We start from the raw sequence: 24,115 nt of genomic DNA on the forward strand, positions 1-24,115 counted from the left end.
TTAAAAGCCAAGACTTCACACCTCCCAGTCTGTGATTCCCTTGATGTGTCAGGAAATATATTCATCTTTGAACCCAAAAAACTATCAACCATGTATTGGAAATACAATTTCAAAACATTGTTCCTATCTAAATCAAAGACGAAAGTCACTAATAATATAACTATCTATAACTTCTGAATTTTCCAAAATGTCGGTTAAACTTACATCTCTTTTCTCTGATAAAGAAGATTTATAAAGGAAATATAATTTTAGTCACCAATAGGTGGCTATCAGAAAGTATTAACAAAGTATCAGAGAAATATTTCTTCAAGAATTCAGTAGCTGATATATAGGATATTATAGGTAAATTTATCATTCTCAAGTTGTTTTTCCTTAATTGGTTCTCCAGAAATTCCAATTTTTTACAAGAAAGATGACTATTCTTAATTACCAAATTATCTGATTTTCATAGAGAAGCCATTTCCGTAATCAAAGTCTCTATTTTTATATCTTGGACTTCCACTTTGTTAGATAAGTATTAATATAAATTCTTTAACTCACATTCTGAAAAATTTTAAACATCTGAAGAAGAGAGTTATTCACACTCTGCAGCAGTTCCTATAGTACGTCCATTATGACATTATTGGCTTCACCAAATCCAATTTCTTCACAGAAACCGCTCTAGATATCTTTGGGGGGAAGAGCTCACTCTCCAATCCCCCAGTTGGTTTATTATCCGGAGTCGATGCTGCGCCAGGACCTCCTCGGGTCACGTGAAAATCCTAATCCACTTCGGGCGTTTCCATTATTGACCTCCATAGCGAAGCAATACTGTTTCCGGGTCTTGGAGGGGTCTTGCCAACAGGGGGACTCAAAGTCACTCCCTCTCCAATGAGATTCGGCAATAAAGCCTTGCTGTTCCCCGAAGCAGGAACCGATATCCCCGACGTTATGACCCCAAATCTCTCCAAAATAGACTGAGAAGTGGTGGGAACCCCAGCCAGGTTCGAGGAGGACAACACCATGGCTTTGCCTTTTCTCTTCCCCATTCTCTGGGGAGCGCGACTTCTTCTTCAGGCAAATCAAGGTAAGGTATACACAAAAAGTAGCACATGTGAGTTTATCTTGTTGGGCAGACTGGATGGACCGTGCAGGTCTTTTTTCTGCCGTCATCTACTATGTTACTGTGTTACTTTGTATTTGTCTACATTAAATTTCATCTGCCATGTGGATGCCCAGTCTTCCAGTTTCCTAAGATCTTCCTGCAATGCTTCATAATCTGCATGCGTTTTGACAACTTTGAATAGTTTTGTGTCATCCGCAAATGTAATCACCTCACTCGTCAATCCAATTTCCAGATCATTTATAAATATTGTTAAATAGCACCAGTCCCAGTACAGATCCATGCGGCACTCCACTATTCACCCTCCTCCATTGAGAAAAATGACCATTTAACCTTACCTTCTATTTTCTGTCCAATATAGGATGCTATATTGGAGAAACAGGCCAGATGCTTAAGACAAGATTCAATTTACATAGACATCACATGAACAATACTGGTGCCAGTAGGGCTCCCACCCCTGTTGGTCAGCATTTTACAGGACCAGGACACTGTACCAGTGACTTCACAGTGAGAATCCTGAAAGGTAACTTTAAAACCATACAAGAACGTAAGCCCTTTGAAGTCAGATGATTGATTATTTTAACACCCAACAGAAAGGACTTAACAAGGATCTGGGGTTCCTAGCCCATTATAAACCATAAAGCTGTATTTCTCTGTTGATCACCCTCCCCTCACCTATCCACACCCATCCTGTTAGAATATCAATGATATGCTTTGATGTCCCCATGCATACCTCCTACCCACCCCCATCCTCCCACCCTGTCAGACTGTCAGAGTAATGCTTGAATGTTTTCACTTATATACACTGTCAGCTAGCACATTTGCTTATTTCCGTTCTGAGGAAGAAGGGCAACCTTCGAAAGCTAATCAAGAAATGTATTAAGTTATTTCCAATAAAAAAGGTATCATTTTATTTTCTTTTCCATGTTTTATTTTGTTTGATTTCTATTGATAACCTGTCCAATAACCAATTCCTAATCCACACCGGAACATTGCCTCCTATCCCATGACTCTTTAATTTTCTCAGGAGTCTCTCATGAGGAACTTTGTCAACAGCTTTCTAAGAATCCAGATACACTACATCAACCGGCTCACCTTTATCCACATGTTTAATCATGCCTTCAAAGAAATGAAGCAAATTGATGAGGCAAGACCTACCATGGCTGAATCCATGTTGACTCTGTCCCATTAAACTATGTTTGTCTACTCGTTCTGTAATTTTATTCTTTATAATAGTTTCCAGTATTTGCCCGGCTCTGAAGTCAGGCTTACTGGTCTGTAATTACTCGGATCACCCCTGGAACCCTTTTTAAAAATCGGCAGCACATTGGCCACCCTCCAGTCCTCAGGTACTACAGATGACTTTAATGGCAGTGTAGTACTGTGAGCTGCAGCAAGAGGTTGTGGTAACCATTTTGACGGGCAGCTGCAAGGGGCAGGGGCAAGGGGGCTGCACTCCTACCCCATTGACTCCCACTGAACCACCAGGGATAGAAATAGGCCCAGGGGGACTTACTCGGGTTGGAAGTGGAGCATTCCGAGGGGACGGACAGCTTCCAATCTGTGGGCTGTGGGAAGGAGAGGAAAGGAAGGGGCTTTGTTGGGAGGTGGGAAAGGACTCAAGGGCTCATGTTTTTTCAAACAATTATCTGGGTGCTGGGCTGATATTTAATGCTGGCACCTGCATCACTCAAAGGCCTAATTTAGGATGTTTGAGCTGTCCTAAATTGGGCTGCTATGCAATATGGGTGCCAGCATTGAATATTACCGGCACCCACATAACCCCAGGCTCCTCCCTAATGCTACATCAGTCATTTCATATGATAAGTATTTTATAGTTTACTAGGAAAAAATGCCCGTTTATGAGTGGAATGAAACGGGCGCTAGCAAGGGGCCCCCTCCCTCTGTCCCTCGAAGCTACTTGCCTTGTTCGCTGTGGGCCGTTTCGGCCGTCGAGTGTCATAGCTCCGCCCTCGACGTCATATCGTTTTGTCGCGAGGGCGGTGCAGACACTCCAGGGCACACCGGATATCTCGGGCGCCTCAACTTCCATGGAGGCTTCAGAACGTTGGGGTTGCCTTTTATATATATAGATTCTTCAATATATATTCCCTGTGATATTTTCATGGTTTCTAATGGTTGTATCTTCACCATTAGATATGTCGTATATTTTATACTTTGGTTTTCAAGATTTACATATATTTTTATACTGCTGCATCCTGACTATTACATATTAAATAAATTTTCTTCATCAATCATGTCACAAGATATGTTTTTATAATTTTGTTTTATATATACATATATATTTTCTGATATTTTTATGATTGTTATGGTATAATGTGACATTTTTATGTTTGTATACACTTTTTTTTACAGCTTGGTATTTCATATATGTCCTTTTACTTATACATTGTTTTCTCTGTTTCCAGACTCCTGAGGCAGGCCAATGACCGAAACACAGATCTGTGTCGAGTCCTTAATAAAATATTTCTTTTTCGACTCAGTTGCTCCAGTCTCTGGAGTTATTGGTCCGCTTCCCACTCTTTTTTTTTTTTTGTTTCTTGTGCTTCCGTGGGATTTTGCTGTTCATCCACCCAGTGGATTACCCTTCCCCTGTATATATTTTATAAAATATATGCATATACCCATATAGTACACAGACATAGCTGTACCTGCCTTGGAGGAGTGTAAATTTCTGCAAGAGTGTTTACATGCTACTTTAAATTATTGTAAGAATCTATTTTAAGAAGGCAGATACGCACCTATTGGCATAAAATAGGTGATTTTGGGGGACATTTTCGTAGGCATCCTGTTGTAATTCTACCAGTGGCCTGGGCCCCCGTAAATTTGGCACTAGATCCCCCTGCCGACGACCGTCTCGACCCCCCCCCCCGTCGCCATCGCCTGCCTTTGCTGGCGGGGGACCCCACCCCTCGCCAGCCGAGGTCCTCTTCTTCCCGCAAAAGGCTTCCTTCTGTTTCTGACGTCCTGCACGTACAACATGCAGGATGTCAGAAACAGAAGGAAGCCTTTTGCGGGAAGAAAAGGACCTCGGCTGGTGGGGGTTGGGGTCCCCCACCAGCAAAGGTAGGTGACGACGGGTTGGCGGCGGGAGGGGGGGTCGAGAGGGTCATCGGCGGGGGGGGGGCAAAGTTGGTGGTGGCAGCGGTGGCGGGGTCGGCAATGGCGGAAGGGTGGGTGTTAGCAATGGGGGGGGTCGGTGGCACCGGGGGGGTCTAAAATGTGCCCCCTCACCTCAGGCTCTGGACCCCCCTCCCGCAGAAGTCTGGCTACGCCCCTGAATTCTACGTCCTTTATGAACATTGACTCAACCATTGAACTGTAGTAGACAGTGAAATGCCATTATTATCTGAGTAATTCTCAACTCATCAGCAGCTTGCAAGAGATTCAGAAAACAAGTCACCTTGAGTTTATGCAAAATAGAATCATTTATTGAAATAGGAGCACATAAGATACAGATACCATTCGTCCTGGCCCAGTAGAGAACTACATCCTCTGAAGAGTATCAGTAACATTTTGATTCCACAGGATACATTTCTAGCTTAGCAGAAAAAGCAGTACTTCATGATTCTTAGCTTAACATTGAATCAAAATGTTCTTAAAAATTGCAGGAAGTGTCGTCCAGGATTCCACACTTTCTTTTGTTTACTCCTGTGGTCCTGAGCTTCGTTTTCCTCTGTGTCTATTTCTGAGCAGAAAAATATCCCTGGCAAAGAGGAAAAAAATGACAACTGTTTAAATTCAGTCCTTTGCACGGCCCTTTTTCATCAGTTTCAAGAATATGAAATTAAATTATGGGGGCAGCTTTCAAGCAGCCCACCTGGTTGAAAAGGCTGGGGGTGCTTTGCATTTCTGGACCTTGCATGTAAGTTTCAGAGGGAAAGCGCACCATCTGAAAAATGTCCACAGGTGCAAAGGGTCCAGAGACTTTATCTGTGATCATTTTTTTTTTTAAATTTTGCTGGAAAGCAGAGTTTATAGTTTTCAAAAGGACGACTAAAATAATAGCAGGGATGGGACGACTTCCCTGTGAAGAAAGACTAAGGAGGCTAGGGCTCTTCAGCTTGGAGAAGAGACGGCTGAGGGGAGACATGATAGAGGTATATAAAATAATGAGAGGAGTGGAACAGGTGGATGTGAAGCGTCTGTTCACGCTTTCCAAAAATACTAGGACTAGGGGGCATGCGATGAAACTACAGTGTAGTAAATTTAAAACAAATTGGAGAAAATGTTTCTTCACCCAACGCGTAATTAAACTCTGGAATTCGTTGCCGGAGAACGTGGTGAAGGCGGTTAGCTTAGCAGAGTTTAAAAAGGGGTTAGACGGTTTCCTAAAGGACAAGTCCATAAACCACTACTAAATGGACTTGGGAAAAATCCTCAATTCCAGGAATAACATGTATAGAATGTTTGTACGTTTGGGAAGCTTGCCAGGTGCCCTTGGCCTGGATTGGCCGCTGTCGGGGACAGGATGCTGGGCTCGATGGACCCTTAGTCTTTTCCCAGTGTGGCATTACTTATGTACTTATTGTTTTCCAACCCTACTCTTAAAAACCTCCAGGAGAGCATCCCCTCAACACGCCTATAACTGCAAACAACATGGAAGTCTGCGCACACATTTTCCAGATTGAAGGAGGAGCAACTTTAGGAAGCAACCCCCTAAATTCTATAAAAGGCACCAAAACATTGCGCGCGTAAATTAATTGAAATGTGAGCTAATTAGTGCCAATAATTGGTTTAACAAGCAATTATTGGCACTAATTAGGTTTAATTAGCATTTATGTACGTAAATGCAGATGTGGGATCCGCATCTAAAATTTCCGCATGATCTGAAAAAGGGGGGCGGTCGTGGGTGTAACGGGGCATTCCTAAAATTAACTGTGTGCACTCGAAGAGACGTGAACAGCCAAGATGACGGTGAAGCAGCAATTAGACACTATTTTATGACTTGCTGCCTAAGGGGCCCTTGTACAAAACTGCAGTAAACAGTGACCATAGTGAATCCGCATGTGAGTCATTCCAGTGCACTATCATTTTTTTTCCGCATAGCTAAAATGGCCGCTTTTTCTATTTTTTTTTTAATCAATGGCCACACACCAATATTTCCACTAGTGCGTGGCCACTAACACGTCATCCCTACCACCACTTATTTTGTAGGTGGTAAGGGTTCACACACTAATCACCACATGACAATGTAGTTGTGCTATCTGATTCGTGCAGAACATGCCTAGTCCCTGCCTCAGACCCGCCCCAGCACTAAAAAATAACGTCTATTTTTTAGTTCATGGGAAGCATATGCCGATCACAAATATAACATTGCACATAACTTAATTGGCTTAACAAGGTAATGAGCACTAATTGGCACCCATTAGAATTTAGGCGCACAACTTGCTAAGCATATTCTGTAATGATGTGCGCTGGACTTCTAATGTGCGCAGGCAAAAAGGGGTGTGGTATGGGTGGGGAAAAGGGCATTTTGTCGGCATTCTGAAATTTAGGCACATAGAGGGGCATAATCGAACACGAGCGCCCATCTCTAAGGGCGAACTAGGGAAATGGCGGAACCGACCGTATTATCGAAAAAGATGGGCGCCCATCTTTCGTTTCGATAATACGGTCAGCGCTGGCCAAATCCCAACATTTAGGTCGACATTAGAGATGGCCGAACTCGGTTTCCAGCGATAATGGAAACCGATAGCGGCCATCTCAAAAACGGCCAAATCCAAGGCATTTGGTCGTGGGAGGGACCAGCATTTGTAGTGCACTGGCCCACCTCACATGTTAGGACACCAACCGGGCACCCTAGGGGGCACTGCAGTGCACTTCATAAATTGCTCCCAGGTACATAGCTCCCTTACTTTTGACGCTGAGCCCCCAGACCCCCCCCCCCAAACCCACTCCCCACAACTGTACACCACTACCATAGCCCTTAGGGATGAAGGGGGGCACCTACATGTGGGTACAGTGGGTTTTGGGTGGGTTTTGGAGGGCTCCCATTTACCACCACAAGTGTAACAGGTAGGGGGGGTGGGCCTCGGTCCGCCTGCCTGAAGTGCACTGCACCCACTAGAACTGCTCCAGGGACCTGCATCCTGCTGTCATAGAGCTAGGTATGACATTTCAGGCTGGCACAAAATGTTTCAAAAAAGGTTTTTGGGGGTGGGAGGGGGTTGGTGACCACTGGGGGAGTACGGGGAGGTGATCCCCAATTCCCTCCGGTGGTTATCTGGTTAGTTTGGGCACCTTTTTGAGGCTTGGCCCTGAAAATAAATGGACCAAGTAAAGTCGGCCAAATGCTCATCAGGGCCGGCCTTCTTTTTTCCATTATCAGCCCAGGGCGCCCATCTCTTATCCACGCCCCAGTCCCGCCTTCGCTACGCCTCTGACACGCCCCCTTAAACTTCGGCCGCTCCTGTGACGGGCTGCGGTTGAGGGCGGCCAAAATCGGCTTTCCATTATGCCGATTTGGCCGCACCTAGGAGAAGGGCGGCTATCTCCCAATTTGTGTCAGAAGATGGCCGCCCTTCTCTTTTGAAAATAAGCAGGATAGTTATAGAATATGTCCCAGCGCACCTAAATCTACGCACTGGGAATTACAGCATGTTTTATTTGGTGTATTTAGGCGCTGAAATATCAACTAAGGGTATTCTATAATCGGCAGCTAAATCAATACTCTTAGTCGGCACTGATTTCAGCTCTGATTTTGTTAGGCGCCATATACAGAATCCGGCCCTTACTGTATATACTATTATTCTAATCATTTGCACACGTATAAAAGATATAAATGTTAGTGTCTCTTTCATATGCAATTTTGAAAAAATCCTACATTTTCCAGAAAGCATAAGTACTGTCATAGAACAGATATGAATGTTCTAGCAGATAAGCAGTAGCACATTTCTGAGCACCTACCTTATGGGGGATGCATTTGGCGCCTTGTAGGAGTTCGGGGTTCACAGGTAGCTGTGGCATTGGAACGATGCACAGACCCACTGAAAAATAAGGTGAAACATAACTTTGAGTAGAGTGATCTCAGCCTGCAAGAGGGTGGATGCACCTGTTCGTAAAGTGATTGCTAAGTTTCCACCGTAGGATGGATTCACCCTCTAATACAAATTCTGGACACGTGAAGCAAGAGTCATAGCCACCGAGAGGGGGGGGCAGGGAGGCGCCGGGCCCCTCCAAGGGGGGCCCAGCGCCGCAGTCCCAACCACCCTCCGTCGTCGACCGTCTGCCCCCTGCATTGAAATTGCAGTCTCACCTGCGTGAAAGCAGCGCTGCAGGCAGCAGAACGCCTCCCTTCGGCCCTCCTTCCATCCCTGTCTCGCCCTCATCTGACGTAACTTCCGCGAGGGCGGGACACAAGGAGAGAAGGAGCGCCGAAGGGAGGCGTTCTGCTGCCTGCAGTGCTGCTTTCACAGAGGTGAGACTGCGATTTCAATGCAGGGGGCCCAGCCCAGTGGCGGATGGAGGAGGGGAAGCAGTGGCAACCTCGGGGGAGTGGAGGGGGAGCGGCAGCGACCTCGGGGGGGGGGGGTGGGGCGGCAGGGGCAGGGCCCTGGGGGCGGCAGCCTTGCCCCGGGCCTGGCCCAGTCTCTCGGTGGCCCTGGTAAGAGTCTCTGTGTTTCTTCTGGAGTTCCCGCTACTTCAAATATTAAACTGCACAGAAAAGCAAAAAGATAAATTGCCCGATATTCAAAGCTATTTAACCAGCAACGGACGGCACCTGGCCGGTTAAATACCTTCAAGCTGACTATCCACCAATATTCAGCAGGACATAACCGTCTATCTCCTGTTGAATATCCCAGTCAGCAGCTAGCCGGGTCACCGGCTATGTCGAACGACATAGCCGGTTAATGCTGATTTTCAGTGGCTGACCGGTTATGTTTAGTGACCAGATAGACCTGTGTAAATATCGGGTTTATCTTTGGCCACTAGAACTTAGCCGGTCGGCCAATAAGCATCGGTTTAACCGGCTATGTTTGTGGCTCCTTAAAAACAAAATGGAAATTCGATGCTAGTGGCTGGATATGCAAAGAACCTTTTGATGTTGTAGCCATTAGATATTTATTATTTATTTGGATTTCTGATCACACCTTTTTCAGTAGTAGCTCAAGGTGAGTTACATTCAGGTACTCTGGATATTTCTCTGTCCCAGGAGGGCTCACGATCTAAGTTTGTACCTGAGGCAATGGAGGGTTAAGTGACTTGCCCAATATCACAAGGCACAGCAGTGGGATTTGAACTGGCCACCTCTGGATTGCAAGGCTACTATTACTACTACTACTACTATTTAGCATTTCTATAGCGCTACAAGGCATATGCAGCGCTGCACAAACATAGAAGAAAGACAGTCCCTGCTCAAAGAGCTTACAATCTAATAGACAAAAAATAAAGTAAGTAAATCAAATCAATTAATGTGAACGGGAAGGAAGAGAGGAGGGTAGGTGGAGGCAAGTGGTTACCAGTGGTTACGAGTCAAAAGCAATGTTAAAGAGGTGGGCTTTCAGTCTAGATTTAAAGGTGGCCAAGGATGGGGCAAGACGTAGGGGCTCAGGAAGTTTATTCCAGGCGTAGCGTGCAGCGAGACAGAAGGCGCGAAGTCTGGAGTTGGCAGTAGTGGAGAAGGGAACAGATAAGAAGGATTTATCCATAGAGTGGAGTGCACGGGAAGGGGTGTAGGGAAGGCCTGTGCTTTAACCACTAGGCCACTCCTCCACTATAGCAACATTCCATGTAGAATCTTCAATAGTAGCAACAGAATCTCAAATAATTTATTTGGATTTTGCTCACACCTTTTTCAGTAGTAGCTCAAGGTGAGTTCCATTCAGGTACCCTGGATAGTTCTCTGTCCCAGTAGGGCTCACAATCTAAGTTTGTACCTGAGGCAATGGAGGGTTAAGTGACTTGCCCAAGATCACAGGGAGCAGCAGTGGGATTTGAACCCGGCCACCTCTGGATTGCAAGACCAGTGCTCTAACCACTAGGCCACTCCTCCACTACCAACATTCCATGTAGAATCTCAGATAGTAGCAACAGAATCTCAAGTAATTTAATTGGATTTTGCTCACACCTTTTTCAGTAGTAGCTCAAGGTGAGTTACACTCAGGTACACTGGATATTTCTCTGTCCCAGGAGGGTTCACAATCTAATTTTGGATATGTATAAATGATTCAAGATGAAACTCAAACCAGACGGATTTCAGCCCGATTCCAGTTTGATTTTTCAAGTTTGCTGATCTTACTTGATTAAGACCATGTGAGCAGTTTCAGTTTATGGAAGGAATGCAGAAAATCTCTTTCAACCTTTGTTTATAAACCCTGCACATTAAGCAAAGACATTAGGACTGCCAGCTGTCTCCAGATTTTCAGGACAGGCTCATACAGTTCTGATTTTTATCCCAAGCATGCAATCTGTCCAAAAATTCTGGAGACAGTGTCAAGTTTACCTTCCTGATTCACAATTTTTTAAATTTTTGAACGTTACCATCACATGCATACTTTCCTCTATCTCTTCCTACATACAATTTCTTCTAGTAAGCCAATAAACTCTTTTACGTTAAATTATACCTGCTGTACACCGCCTTGGGTGAATCTCTTCATAAAGGCGGTTAATAAATCCCAATAAATAAGGGACCCTTTTACAGGGTGGTGGTGGTAAGCCCGATGCGGGCTTACTGCTTGGTCATCTGGGACTACCGACGACCCAACATGGCCGTTGGCGGTAGTCCTGCCCCGAGCACGCATCATTTCCAGGGGAAAAAGAAAACCCCCGGAAAAGGCTTGTGCGGCAGTAACCCAGCAGGGCATTGCTGCCCGGTTGTTACTGGGTTAGCGTGGGAGCCCTTATTGCCTCCTGAGTGGGTGGTGGTAAGGGCTCCCCATCGCATGGCCTTGCAGTAAGAGTTCTCTTACCACATGGCCATGTGTGCATGGGGTTTTTTTTACCTGCTGCGATAAAAAGGGCCCTGGCACGTGGGAAAAACAGCGCCCGCCATTAACACAGGGCATTTTCCCCCCACAGCTTGGTAAAAGGACCCCTAAATAAATAAATATTCATTTGTATAATTCTCTTAACACTGTGTAAGCCACATTGAAATGACATGGTTGTATAGTGTAGAATATAAGTACTGATAAATTGAAATTGGTTCCATTCACAACAGGCTTTGAATGGATCAGATCTCTTAGTTGAATCTTTTTTAAATACCTATCCATCACATAAACACTCTGCATTCTTATTTTATACATTTTTCCATTCTAGGAATTTTTGCTTGTCTTTCAGGAAAACATGGGAAAATAATATAGGCGAATCATTGTCTGAAAAACAATGGTCCCTTTCTTGATTATATGGTCTTAGACCAGTGATGGGCAACCTTTTGAGCTGGGTGTGTCAAAATTCACCAAAAAACCAAGCATAACTCGGGTGGTGTGTCACTTCAAGAAAAATCACTGCTACTAGGACCGCCCCCGGGCCCCCCCTACCCGAGATTGCTGCCCACCCGAGGTCGCCGGTCCCCCCTCCACCCGCTACCGGGCCCGGAACTAACCTTAAAGCCTCCTTTCACGTTGCAGCAAGCAGCAGCATGGCAGACCTCTCCTCCTTCCTTCTGTGCTCCGCCCTCGCGGACGTTACGTCAGGCGAGGTCAGGACACGGAAGGAAGGAGTGGCCTGCCCTGCTGCTGCTTGCTGCGACGTGAAAGGAGGCTTTAAGGTTAGTTTCCGGGAGCGAGGAGGGAGGGCGGACCACACTGTGGCGCCGCCGCGTGTCATCGAAAATGGCTACGCGTGTCAGTGCTGACACGCGTGTCATAGGTTCGCCATCAGGGTCTTAGACCCTCCTTCAGTTACTCAGTCCTTATTTTTTTCTTCAGTACGGATCTCATTGGACACCAAACAATCCCTACAAATGCAGCCTTTCTCAAAATGGTCTTTTGCTAGGCTTGCAAAAAGGCAAAAGGGACTCTTAAACACATGATTGTTGATTGTAATAATATTTATTTGTTTTGAACAGATGTTTGGGACCAAGGTTATGAGTATTCTATAAATTAATGAATCATTATTGGGCAAGTTTATTGTTTGGAAATCATTGGCTTTCTCAAAAATGATCTTTTCGATAAAGATGCTGCTTTGTTTAATTTTTTAAATTTCCGTAACAATGAAATTGATCATTCAGCATTGGAAAAACAACAACTAATCTTTCTGTTTTACTATGGTGGAATATTGTCTTACAGTTTAGAAATATTTACTAGCTAATTGTAAATAAAATAAAAAATGGTCCAAATTTGATAAATTTCTTTCTAAAGATCCCAATACTCTTCAGTCATTACAGTAGTCTAATTTCGCTGCTCATATGTATTGTTTAGTTCGAAGGGGGGAAGAGGGGTTGGTGGTTGAGAGGCTAGGATGGGGGAGGGCAGACTTATACGGGGTCTGTGCCGGAGCCGGTGATGGGAGGCGGGACTGGTGGTTGGGAGGCGGGAAATACTGCTGGACAGACTTATACGGTCTGTGCCCTGAAAAAGACAGGTACAAATCAAGGTAAGGTATACACATGAGTTTATCTTGGGCAGACTGGATGGACCATGCAGGTCTTTTTCTGCCGTCATCTACTATGTATGTTACTATGTTACTATGACTGTTATGATCATTTATTTTTTTAATTTATCTTATAGTGTAATTTACAGATTTCTGGTCTGTTTATAATAGTTACTCATTATTGCTTGATTGAAAGTATTTTTTGAAATCCTTAATATATATATATATTTTTTTTTTAAGGCCCCATAGTCTTCAGTTCAAATGAATGCCTGCATACTGTAATTTTCACCTGTACTTACCATTAAGCTGTACAGACAGGAATGTACTGAGGACTTTATATAAATGTTGCTTCAAGCCTGCAACCTGCAGTGGAAAGAGAATGTGCACCAAAGTTACATTGCATTTGTTGATGTAGTAAATATATTAAAGTTCTTACAGTTTGCGTATTAGAACATAAGAATAGCCATACTGGGTCAGATCGATGGTCCATCTAGCCCAGTACCCTGCTTCCAGCAGTAGCTAATCCAGGTCACAAGTACCTGGCAGAACCCCAAAGAGTAGCAATATTCCATATAGAATCTCAAAGAGTAGTAAGATTCCAGAATCCCAAAGAATAGCAAGATTCCAGAATCCTAAAGAGAAATAAGATTTTGGAACCCCAAATAGTAACAACATTCCATGCTTCCAATCTGAGGGCAAGCATTGGCCTCCCCCATGTCCATCTCAATAACTATGGACTTTTCCTCCAGGAAATTGTTCAAACCTTTTTTCAACCCAACCACTGTTCTTACATCCTCCGGCAGCGAGTTCCAGAGCTTAACTATTCATTGAGTGAATAAATATTTCCTCCTATTTGTTTTAAAAGTATTTCCACATAATTTTCATTGAGTGTCCCCTGGTCTTTGTACTATTCCAAAGAGTGAAAAAAAAATCGATTCACTTTTTACCCTTTCTACACCATTCGGGATTTTGTAGACCTCAATCATATCCCCCCTCAGCCACCTCTTTTCCAAGCTGAAGAATCCTAACCTCTTTAGTCTTTCCTCATATAGGAGGAGTTCCAACCCCTTTATGATTTTGGTCGTTCTTCTTTCTGGTGAATTCTAGAGAATCTAGTATGTACTGAACATTATCATTCCTACTGGAGTTCAATGAGGAAGCATCAACGTGACTGACTCAGTGAAAAGGAACCTAATTCCTTAGTCAATAATCCATAGACACTAGTGTTTCACAATGCAGTCTGTGAAATGTTGTCAGTGAAGACAATTGGTGAACATCACAATAGAAAGAAGTCAACCTGTTTGATATTCCTGAAGGCCAATATTTTAGGCTACAGTGGGCCCAATTTTCAAAGGAACTAGCCAGTGGCACTTTATTCATATGCTCATTGGTGCTATCCTTTTAACTAGGGTCACTGAGTATGACTGAATATGAATATGAATGGCTATTGTGTACGAATACTAGCAGGCACTCCATGAAGTTACTACTACTACTACTACTACTTGACATTTCTAAAGCGCTACTAGGGTTACGCAGCGCTGTACAATTTAACATAGAAGGACAGTCCCTGCTCAAAGGAGCTTACAATCTAAAGGACAAATGTACAGTCAGTCAAATAGGGGCAGTCTAGATTTCCTGAAAGGTATAAAGGTTAGGTGCCGAAAGCAACATTGAAGAGGTGGGCTTTGAGCAAAGGATTTGAAGATGGGTAGGGAGGGGGCTTGGCGTAAGGGCTCAGGAAGTTTATTCCAAGCATAGGGTGAGGCGAGGCAGAATGAGTGGAGCCTGGAGTTGGCGGGTGGTGGAGAAGGGTACTGAGAGGAGGGATTTGTCCTGTGAGCGGAGGTTACGGGCGGGAACGTAAGGGGAAATGAGGGTAGAGAGGTAATGAGGGGCTGCAGACTGAGTGCATTTGTAGGTAAGAAGGAGAAGCTTGAACTGTATGCGGTATCTGATCGGAAGCCAGTGAAGTGACCTGAGAAGAGGAGTGATATGAGTATATCGGTTCAGGCGGAATATAAGACGTGCAGCAGAGTTCTGAACAGATTGAAGGGGGGATAGATGGCTAAGTGGGAGACCAGTAAGGAGTAAGTTGCAGTAGTCCAGGCGAGAGGTAATGAGAGCGTGGACGAGAGTTTGGGTGGTGTGTTCAGAGAGGAAAGGGCGAAGTTTGCTGATGTTGAAGAGGAAGAAGCGACAGGTCTTGGCTACCTGCTGGATATGTGCAGAGAAGGAGAGAGAGGAGTCAAAGATGACTCCGAGGTTGCGGGCAGATGAGACGGGGAGGATGAGGGTGTTATCAACTGAGATAGAGAGCGAAGGAAGAGGAGAAGTGGGTTTAGGAGGAAAGACGAGGAGCTCGGTCTTGGACATGTTCAGTTTCAGGTGGCGGTTGGACATCCATGCAGCAATGTCGGATAAGCAGGCCAATACCTTGGCCTGGGTCTCCGTGGTGATGTCTGGTGTGGAGAGATATAGCTAGGTGTCATCAGCATAAAGTTACAGTGGCAATACACTTTTAAAACAAATAGGAGAAATGTGGTAACAACAGTTAGTACTTCTGGGTTTTAAAAAGGTTTGGAGAAGTTCATGGAGGAAAAGTCACTATTTAAGTTAAAATAGACATGAGGAAAGTCACTATTTATCCCTGGGTTTGGGAGCAGGGAATCTCGCTACTCTTTGGGATTCCGAAATCTTTCTACTCTTTTTGGGATTCCAGAATCTTGCTACTCTTTTGGGGATTCTGTTAGGTACATGTGAGCTGGATTGGTCACTGTTGGAAGCACAATGCTGGGCTAGATGGACACTTGGTCTGATCCAATGTGGCTGTTCTTAGGTTATTCTGTGTTGGCACTTAAGCATTTAAAATTAGGATTGTTTTTAGGTAAATCTAACTTTATAGGTCTAACTTACCAATTTAGGACCTAATTCTGTTTATGGGACTTAAAAAATTGGTGCCAATCAAAAACACGCTTAGGCGTATTCTATAAGCCATGCCTAAGGTTAGGTGCAGTTTACAGAATACACCGAAGCCCATCCACATGTCTAGAATCTAGGCACAGCAAATTACACCAATGAAAACCTGATATAAATGCCCATGCCTAACTTTAGGCTCGGAATGGGTTATTTTATAACACTGCATGTAAAGTGCAGGAATGCCCATGACCTGCTTATGCTCTTCCCGTAGCCCCACCCCCTTTGGCGATCAATGCAGTAGAATTTACATGGACTACATTATAAAATACTCTTAGCAAATAGTGAGTGCAAATTCTAATTAGTAACAATTAGTGCTGATAATTCTCTAAGGAGTCGACAAGTTTTAGGTGGCAGGAACATATATAAATGGCAGTATTTTAATTATTTTTGTGTCTAAGATGCAACTTATACATGTAATGACCTCTTACAGGGCCCCTTTTACCAGGCTGTGGCAAAAGGGGGCCAGCACTGACATCAGTGCCTGTTTTACACGTGCGCCGAGGCCCCCTTTTACCACAGCTGGTAAAAGGGAAGTCTCGCTTTCCTGCAGGAAATGGCCGGGCGGCAAGTAAAGCGCTTGACGAGCGGCCATTTCGGGGGAGGGGAGCCCTTACTGCCACCCATCGAGGTGGCGGTAAGGGCTCCCCTGCTAATCCAGCGGTAACTGGGCAGTGCGCGGCACTGCTCGATTACCACCGCGTACAGTCTGGCGCTACAAAAATAAATACATTTTTATAGCGCTGGAAATGATGGCATGGTAGGGGTGGGAAGGTACCGCCGGGCTGCTGCAGTAGCCTGGCGGTACTTCTGTTATAGCGAGTGGTAAGCCCACATTGGGCTTACCACTGGTTACTAAAAGGAGCCCACAGAATACTAACTAGTAGAAAGTTTCAAGCCATAATTTGATGGTCTGTACTTTGATGATAGGTCTGTGCATGGGTGGAGATCTTGGGTAGAGCACACAGGTATGATCACAGATTATAAAATACTATCATTTATAAGTATTCTAGCTAACAATTAGATACAGGCATTTACATTAGGCACAGGATGGCGCAGAGAAGCCAAGTTACCCAGTTTTAGGCTGGAGATCTTTAGCCAGTTCTGGTTTTGAACTTACATTCCAAAGCAGTCCTGAATTTCTAACCACCCCATCCTGGTGCATTATGGGACTTTCAGCACTGAGATCAACAGACAGGATCAGGTTCTACAAATCTCACCCTGCTGTGGGCCAGACAAAAATCTCCAGCTTGGAAATGGGTAACGAGGCATCTCTGCGAATATAACGGGGGAGGGTTAAGTTGTTCAATAAGTGGCAAAAATTGGGGAATATGCCAATTATGTGTTTCTCCATCCACCGGTCAATGCATGACTCCTTTGAATATCAGGTATGATGACTCTTAATTGCTCTCCTTTCTTCATAAAGGTTCTTGTTCATAAGTGAAATTGTTCACTTACATTTTGGCATCCGCATGCTACTGATGATCGTTTGTATCGAAGACCCAAGTTGGCGTCACTGAAAGGAAAAATAATTGAGAGATTTAAAAAGACGTCTAAAGCCCACCATCAGGCTGTATCGCCTACAGATTTAGGCAGGTTCGGGGCTTAGAGCAGCTGTCCAGTTTGTACCACCCCAAGCATAAGTACATAAGTATTGCCATACTGGGAAAGACCGAAGGTCCATCGAGCCTAGCATCCTGTTTCCAACAGTGGCCAATCCAGGTCACAAATACCCGGCAAGATCCCAAAAATGTACAAAACATTTTATACTGCTTGTACGTCTCTTATTCAAACTGCCCTACCTTTCTCTCTTTTTCAGGGGACAGCTGAGGACCAGACTGGCAACCCCTGTACTTTCCCATTCCCTTAGCCCCATAGCAGGGAGCCAAAGCTCCAACGGGGGTCCCAGAGTGGGGTAGCTGCCCTCTGTGGTTCTATATTCTCTTCATGAGGATGGAAGGCCTTTACCATTCCCCAAACTGATGTTTCATACTCCTTCGCCTTCCCCCCCAAATCTAGGCTTTAAGTTTATTGGGCTGCTGTTCCAGAAGAGACCACGCATTCACTAGTTAGATTGGCACTTTTCTGGACCAGGGACCCAGAAAGCTTCTCCTGCAGTTGCAAAGCAAGGGACATTTTCAGCATGTCGCTACTAGGAGTGGCCTAGTGGTTAGGGTGGTGGACTTTGGTCCTGGGGAACTGAGGAACTGAGTTCGATTCCCACCTCAGGCACAGGCAGTGCCTTGTGACTCTGGGCAAGTCACTTAACCCTCCATTGCCCCATGTAAGCCGCATTGAGCCTGCCATGAGTGGGAAGGCGCGGGGTACAAATGTAACAAAAATAAAATAGATGCTATTGGAGATTCTACATGGAATGTTGCTACTATTGGAGATTCTACATGGAATGTTGCTATTCCACTAGCAACATTCCATGTAGAAGGCTGCGCAGGCTTCTGTTTCTGTGAGTCTGACGTCCTGCACGTCAGACTCACAGAAGCTGAAGCCTGCGCGGCCACATTGGTGATCTACAAGGGCCGACTTCTACATGGAATGTTGCTAGTGGAATAGCAACATTCCATGTAGAATGTCAAATAGTAGCAACAGTGGAGGAGTGGCCTAGTGGTTAGGGTGGTGGACTTTGGTCCTGAGGAACTGATTCCCACTTCAGGCACAGGCATCTCCTTGTGACTCTGGGCAAGTCACTTAACCCTCCATTGCCCCATGTAAGCCGCATTGAGCCTGCCACGAGTGGGAAAGCGCGGGGTACAAATGAAACAAACAAACAAAAAAAACTATATAGCACCAAATGAAGAGGCAGGTATAATAGACATCTCAGAGACCAGGAGGAAGGAGGATAACCAATGGAACACTGTAATACCAGGGTAAAAATGATACTGCAGTGATGCAGTAGATCCATTTGGAGGAGGGGCGGTGTTATATGTTAAAGAGGGCATTTAGTAAAACAGAATAAATATTCTACAGGAAACAGAATGTAATGTAGCATCTTTAAAGATAAAAATTCTGTGTGTGAAGGGAAAGAGAATAATGTTGGGTGTCCACTACTTTCTCCACGGCCAGAATTAACCAACAGATGGTGAAAAGATAGCAGAAATTAGATAAGCCAACAGATTTGGCAACACTACAATAATGGATGATTTCAACTGTCCCAGTAGTGACCAGGAAAATGTCATGTCATGAAATGCTAGGGAACCCTCCACTTGTGTACTTATGAATGGGGGGGGGGGGGGTTAATGATGCCGAAGCCTGCTGAAGTTCCTGTTGAGCTTGAAGCCCAAAGGAAGAAGAGGGATTTCCCAGATCCAATGTGGTAAGAGCAAAGGAGCAAGGTTGTGCTGCAGAGTGTGCTGGAGAGAATGTTACTGTTTTATCACCTAGGTGATAGCTATGGTTTACACCTAGTGGTCTTTACTGCCCCTGACGCAGCCCTGCAAAGGGCGAAACATGGTCTGTGTTGAGCATCTGGTTCTTTTATCTATTGTTGTGAATAAAATCCTTTTAAATATAAGATTTTCTTCAAATCTGCTCCTCTGCTTTTACCACAAAGGAAGAAGAGGGGGGGGGGGGGAGAATACAATTAGATGTCATACCTCAGCACAGATAAGCCAACGCACAAATGTTTATCCTTTATCGAAACATCAGCGTCCAAAGAGACATCCTGAAACAAGCGAACAAGGCAGTTACTTCAGGTCACTTACATGCAGTATCAGCTGCATAAGTCATGAAAAATCTTTAGCACCTATCTATGAAAAACCATCTTTCTCCTGCATGTTTCAAAAAGACGAAGTCTAAAGCTGAGATTTTAGACATTTATAACAGGTCAATCAATTAAAGCCCGGGTTTCCTTAAAACACCCCAGTCATAATAAAAAGAAGAAGGTAGAAGATTGGAAAGAAGTTAGTACATAAGAACATAAGTAATGCCACACTGGGAAAAGACCAAGGGTCCGTCGAGCCCAGCATCCTGTCCACGACAGCGGCCAATCCAGGCCAAGGGCACCTGGCAAGCTTCCCAAACGTACAAACATTCTATACATGTTATTCCTGGAATTGTGGATTTTTCCCAAGTCCATTTAGTATGCGGTTTATGGACTTGTCCTTTAGGAAACCGTCTAACCCCTTTTTAAACTCTGCTAAGCTAACCGCCTTCACCACTTTCTCCGGCAACGAATTCCAGAGTTTTAATTATACGTTGGGTGAAGAAACATTTTCTCCAATTTGTTTTAAATTTACTACACTGTAGTTTCATCGCATGCCCCCTAGTCCTAGTATTTTTGGAAAGCGTGAACAGACGCTTCACATCCACCTGTTCCACTCCATTCAATATTTTATAGTTGTTGATCATAGATGCAAAGATGGCAATTCTATAACACGGCTCCTCAAGTTAGGTGCCTTGATTATAAGTGATAGGAATGTATTCTATAAAGACATTTGGGCACCCAGGTATCGTTATAGAATTCTAGCATAAAACCAGTACTGGTGTGCTTAATATTAAAATATTAATGCACCTGCAGTTACATTAATCATAGATCTGGTGCAGCTATGGCTAGGTAAATACAGCACGGACGGGCGTAACTTCCAGTATTTCTAAAAGTTACACCCTTAACCAAGAGCTTCACCTCTTACATTTACATGCCATAGCACGTAAGAACACAACATAAGAAGATAAGAATAGACATACTGGGTCAGACCAATGGTCCATCTTGCCCAGTATACTGCATCCAATAGTGGCCAAGCCAGGTCTCAAGTACCTGGCAGAAACCCAATTAGTAACACCATTCAATGCTACCAATCATAGTAACGATAGTAACATAGTAAATGACGGCAGATAAAGACCTGTACGGTCCATCCAGTCTGCCCAACAAGATAAACTCATTTTACATGGTATGTGATACTTTCTATGTATACCCGAGTTTGATTTTCCTTGCCTTTCTCAGGGCACAGACCGTAGAAGTCTGCCCAGTACTGTTCTTGTACTAAGGGCCAGATGCACTAAACCTAACGAGCCCACAACTTGTGTTTTAAACTGGTTCCAGCCAGTTTAAAATGCAAGTAGTTTACTGGGGGGCATGCACTAAGGGCATTTTCCCTGCCACGGTAGCAGGCAACGAAAACGGAATGCAAATGATTCAAAAGCTATTATAATGAGCTGCACTACCGTTTTTCCGATTCCCTTACCGTAGGAACCCTAACGGGAGGTCTGCACCTCTCGTTAGGGCTCCTGTGAGGGAATCGGAAAGGAAAAGGGCCCCCCAAAAAAGGTAAAAAAGAAAAAAAAGCAGGGAGCGCATGTGAGGGGCGTCCTTTATGGAAGTACTCTCCCTGTGCTTGTGAGAGACGTCTTTTTTTTTTTTTTTCGCCGTTTTTCGCTCAGCCGTTTTTTCCCCCCTTCTCTTTTGTCTTCGCCGCGCCACTTACCCCTCCACAGCAAAATGTTTCTATTTTCCTGGTTGCCGGAGAATCAGGATGTCCCTTTCGATTATGCACCTCTTCCTGGTCTCTTCAGCCAATCAGAGCGCGTTTCGCTGACAACAGCCAGCTAAATCCGCTTTGATTGGCTGAAGAGACCAGGAAGCGGTGCATAATCGAAAGGGACGTCCTGATTCTCTGACTGGCAACCAAGGAAAATAGTGAATGCAACTGAGCTACAACAAGTAGCTCATTTGCATTCCCTATCGTTGATGCATTCCCGTTCCCTACCGATTCGCTATGGAATCGGTAGGGAACGGGAATTACCGACGACTTTAGTGCATCTGGCTCTAAGTTCTGAAGCTAACATCAAAGCCCCTTAAAATTTACACTCCAGCCCATCCCTATCTATTCAGTCACGATCAGGGCGTAGACCGTAGAAGTCTGCCCAGCTCCTGTTTTGTTTCCCAATTACTGGCGTCACCACCCAATCTCCGCTAAGATTCCACTGAACCATTCCTACTAAACAGGATTCCTTGGTGTTTATCCCACGCATGTTTGAATTCCATTATCGTTTTCATCTCCACCACCTACCGCGGGAGGGCATTAGGTGGTGGAATTCAAACATGCAAAATGGAAATGGTAATGGAATTCAATCCATTAATTAATGGTAATGGAATTCAAACGGTAATGGGATTCAATCCCAGGGCAAGCAGTGGCTTCTCCATCTCAATAACAGACTATGGACTTTTCCTCCAGGAACTTGTCCAAACCTTTTTTTTTAACTCAGATATGCTAACCACCATTACCACATCCTCCAGCAAAGAGTTCCAGAGTTTAACTATTTGTTGAGTGCAAAAATATTTCCTCCTATTTGTTTTAAAAGTATTTCCATTTAACTTCCTTGAGTGTCCCCTAATCTTTGTACTTTTGGAATGAGTAAAAAAACGATATACTTCTACTTGTTCTACACCACTCAGGATTTTGCGGACCTCAATCATATCCCCCCTTAGCCAGGGATGGACTGACCATTCGGGCAACCGGGCAGTGCCCCAAGGGCCCAGAGACTCTCAACCCCCCCCCCCTCCGCCGCACACTATAGCCCCCTGAACCTCCGTGGGTCCTCCCTGGTTCCATCTTTAAGGGTTCTGATGGTCAAGTGGTCTTTGCGGAGGCAGGAAAGAACACCTACCGCGGGAAGTCTCTGCACCCATTTTGAAAACACGGCAGCACCGGGTAGAATAGCAGTAGAGGGGTCCTAAAGAAGCCACTAGACCACCAGGGACCTTCAAAGTAGGACTGGGAAGGCCCACTGAGGCTCGGGGGACTGTAGCCAGGAGGTCCAATGACCTTTATTACCCAGGGGTCCAGATCACTGTCAGTCTGCCCCTGCTCGCAGCTGTCTCTTTTCCAAGCTGAAGAGCCCTAACCTCTTTAGCCTTTCCTAGTACGAGAGGCGTCCCATTCCCTTTATCATTTTGGCCTCTCTTCTTTCAACCTTTTCTAATTCTGCTACTTCTTTTTTGAGATACGGCAATCAGAACTGAACAGAATACTCTTACTCTTATAAACTAGAGCATAGGGCACTTGTGTGCATACGTCCTAATTTATTCCGTATTTGTGAAGAGTGGCCAAAATGATAAAGGGGATGGAAACTCCTCTCATATGACCAAAGGCTAATGAGGTTACGGCTCTTCAGCTTAGAAAAGAGACAGATGAAGGGAGATATGATTGAGGTCTACAAAATCCTGAGTGGTGTAGAACGAGTAGAAGTAAATCAAATTTTGTACTCGGTCCAAAAGTACAAAGAAAAGGGGACAACGAAGAAAGTTACATGGAAATACTTTTAAAACAAATAGGAGGAAATATTTTTTCACTCAATGAATAGTTAAGCTCTGGAGCTCTTTGCTGGAGGATGTGGTAATGGCGGTTAGCGTATCTGGGTTTAAAAAAGGTTTGGACAAGATCCTGGAGGAGAAAGTCCATAGTCTGCTATTGAGACAGACATGGGAAAGCAACTACTTGCCCTGGGATTGGTAGCATGGAGTGTTGCCATGATTTAGATTTCTGTCAGGTATTTGTGATCTCGATCGGCCACTGTTGGAAACAGGATACTGGGCTAGATGGACCATTGGTCTGTCCCAGTGTGGCAATACTTATGTACTTGGGATTCTGAATGGAATCTTGCTACTCTTTGGGGTTCTACATAGAATGTTGCTACTATTTAGGTTTCTGCCAGGTACTTGTGACCTGGATTGGCCACTGTTGGAAACAGGAAACTGGGCTAGATGGACCATTGGTCTGTCCCAGTGTGGCAATACTTATGTACTTGGGATTCTGAATGGAATCTTGCTACTCTTTGGGTTCTACATGGAATGTTGCTACACTTTGAAATTCTGCATGGAATCTTGTTATTCTTTAGAATTCTAGAATCTTGTTACTCTTTGGGGTTCTACATAGAATGTTGCTACTATTTAGGTTTCTGCCAGGTACTTGTGACCTGGATTGGCCACTGTTGGAAACAGGAAACTGGGCTAGATGGACCATTGGTCTGACCCAGTGTGGCTATTCTTATGTTCTCATGTAGATGAGAGATGTTTGAGCTTGATTTCTTCTTTAGGTTTTGAGAAAGTATTTCTTAGTATTTTTATTGTTTTAAAACAGTATTACAGTGAACAAGTCAATACAACAGTAAACAAATTTCAAAAAGCGTGAAGGAGGGGAAGGGTAAAAAAAAGGAGGGAGGGGGGAACAGAATGAAAACCTTCTCAACATGCATCTCTAAAGTAGGCCAGTAACAAAGACCACTTCTCCTTATAATGGATATATCGACATGACTTTTTAGCTAGGAATGTTTCATATTTATAAGTCTGAAATACTAAATTCCACCAGTCCTGATGTGTGGCTTGATTCAGAGACTTCCAGTGCCCAAAGACAACTTTCAAAGCTAAACCAAGCAAAGTATTCATGCGAAGAAATGCAAAGTGATGCATTTAGGGAGTAGAAACCCAAGAGAGACTTATGTGTTAGGCGGTGAGAGTCTGATATGTACACACAGGGA

General features: G+C 44.4%; 1 protein-coding gene across 2 annotated transcripts in view; it reads right to left on the reverse strand.

The window, feature by feature from the left end:
* Nucleotides 1-4,527: 4,527 nt before the first annotated feature.
* Nucleotides 4,528-24,115, reverse strand: part of LOC115476755 — a 71,412-nt gene continuing 51,824 nt past the window's right edge. For both annotated transcript variants that reach the window (XM_030213329.1, XM_030213330.1), the window contains exons 12-16: nucleotides 19,237-19,304; nucleotides 17,087-17,144; nucleotides 12,955-13,018; nucleotides 8,033-8,112; nucleotides 4,528-4,829 (exon numbers count right to left, since the gene is read on the reverse strand). In XM_030213329.1, coding sequence (XP_030069189.1) covers nucleotides 4,806-4,829; nucleotides 8,033-8,112; nucleotides 12,955-13,018; nucleotides 17,087-17,144; nucleotides 19,237-19,304 — 294 coding nt within the window. In that variant the 3' untranslated portion in view covers nucleotides 4,528-4,805. The remainder of the gene's footprint in view (nucleotides 4,830-8,032; nucleotides 8,113-12,954; nucleotides 13,019-17,086; nucleotides 17,145-19,236; nucleotides 19,305-24,115) is intronic.

Source organism: Microcaecilia unicolor, chromosome 8 (assembly GCF_901765095.1).
Source record: "Microcaecilia unicolor chromosome 8, aMicUni1.1, whole genome shotgun sequence".
NCBI classification, from domain to species: Eukaryota; Metazoa; Chordata; class Amphibia; order Gymnophiona; family Siphonopidae; genus Microcaecilia; species Microcaecilia unicolor.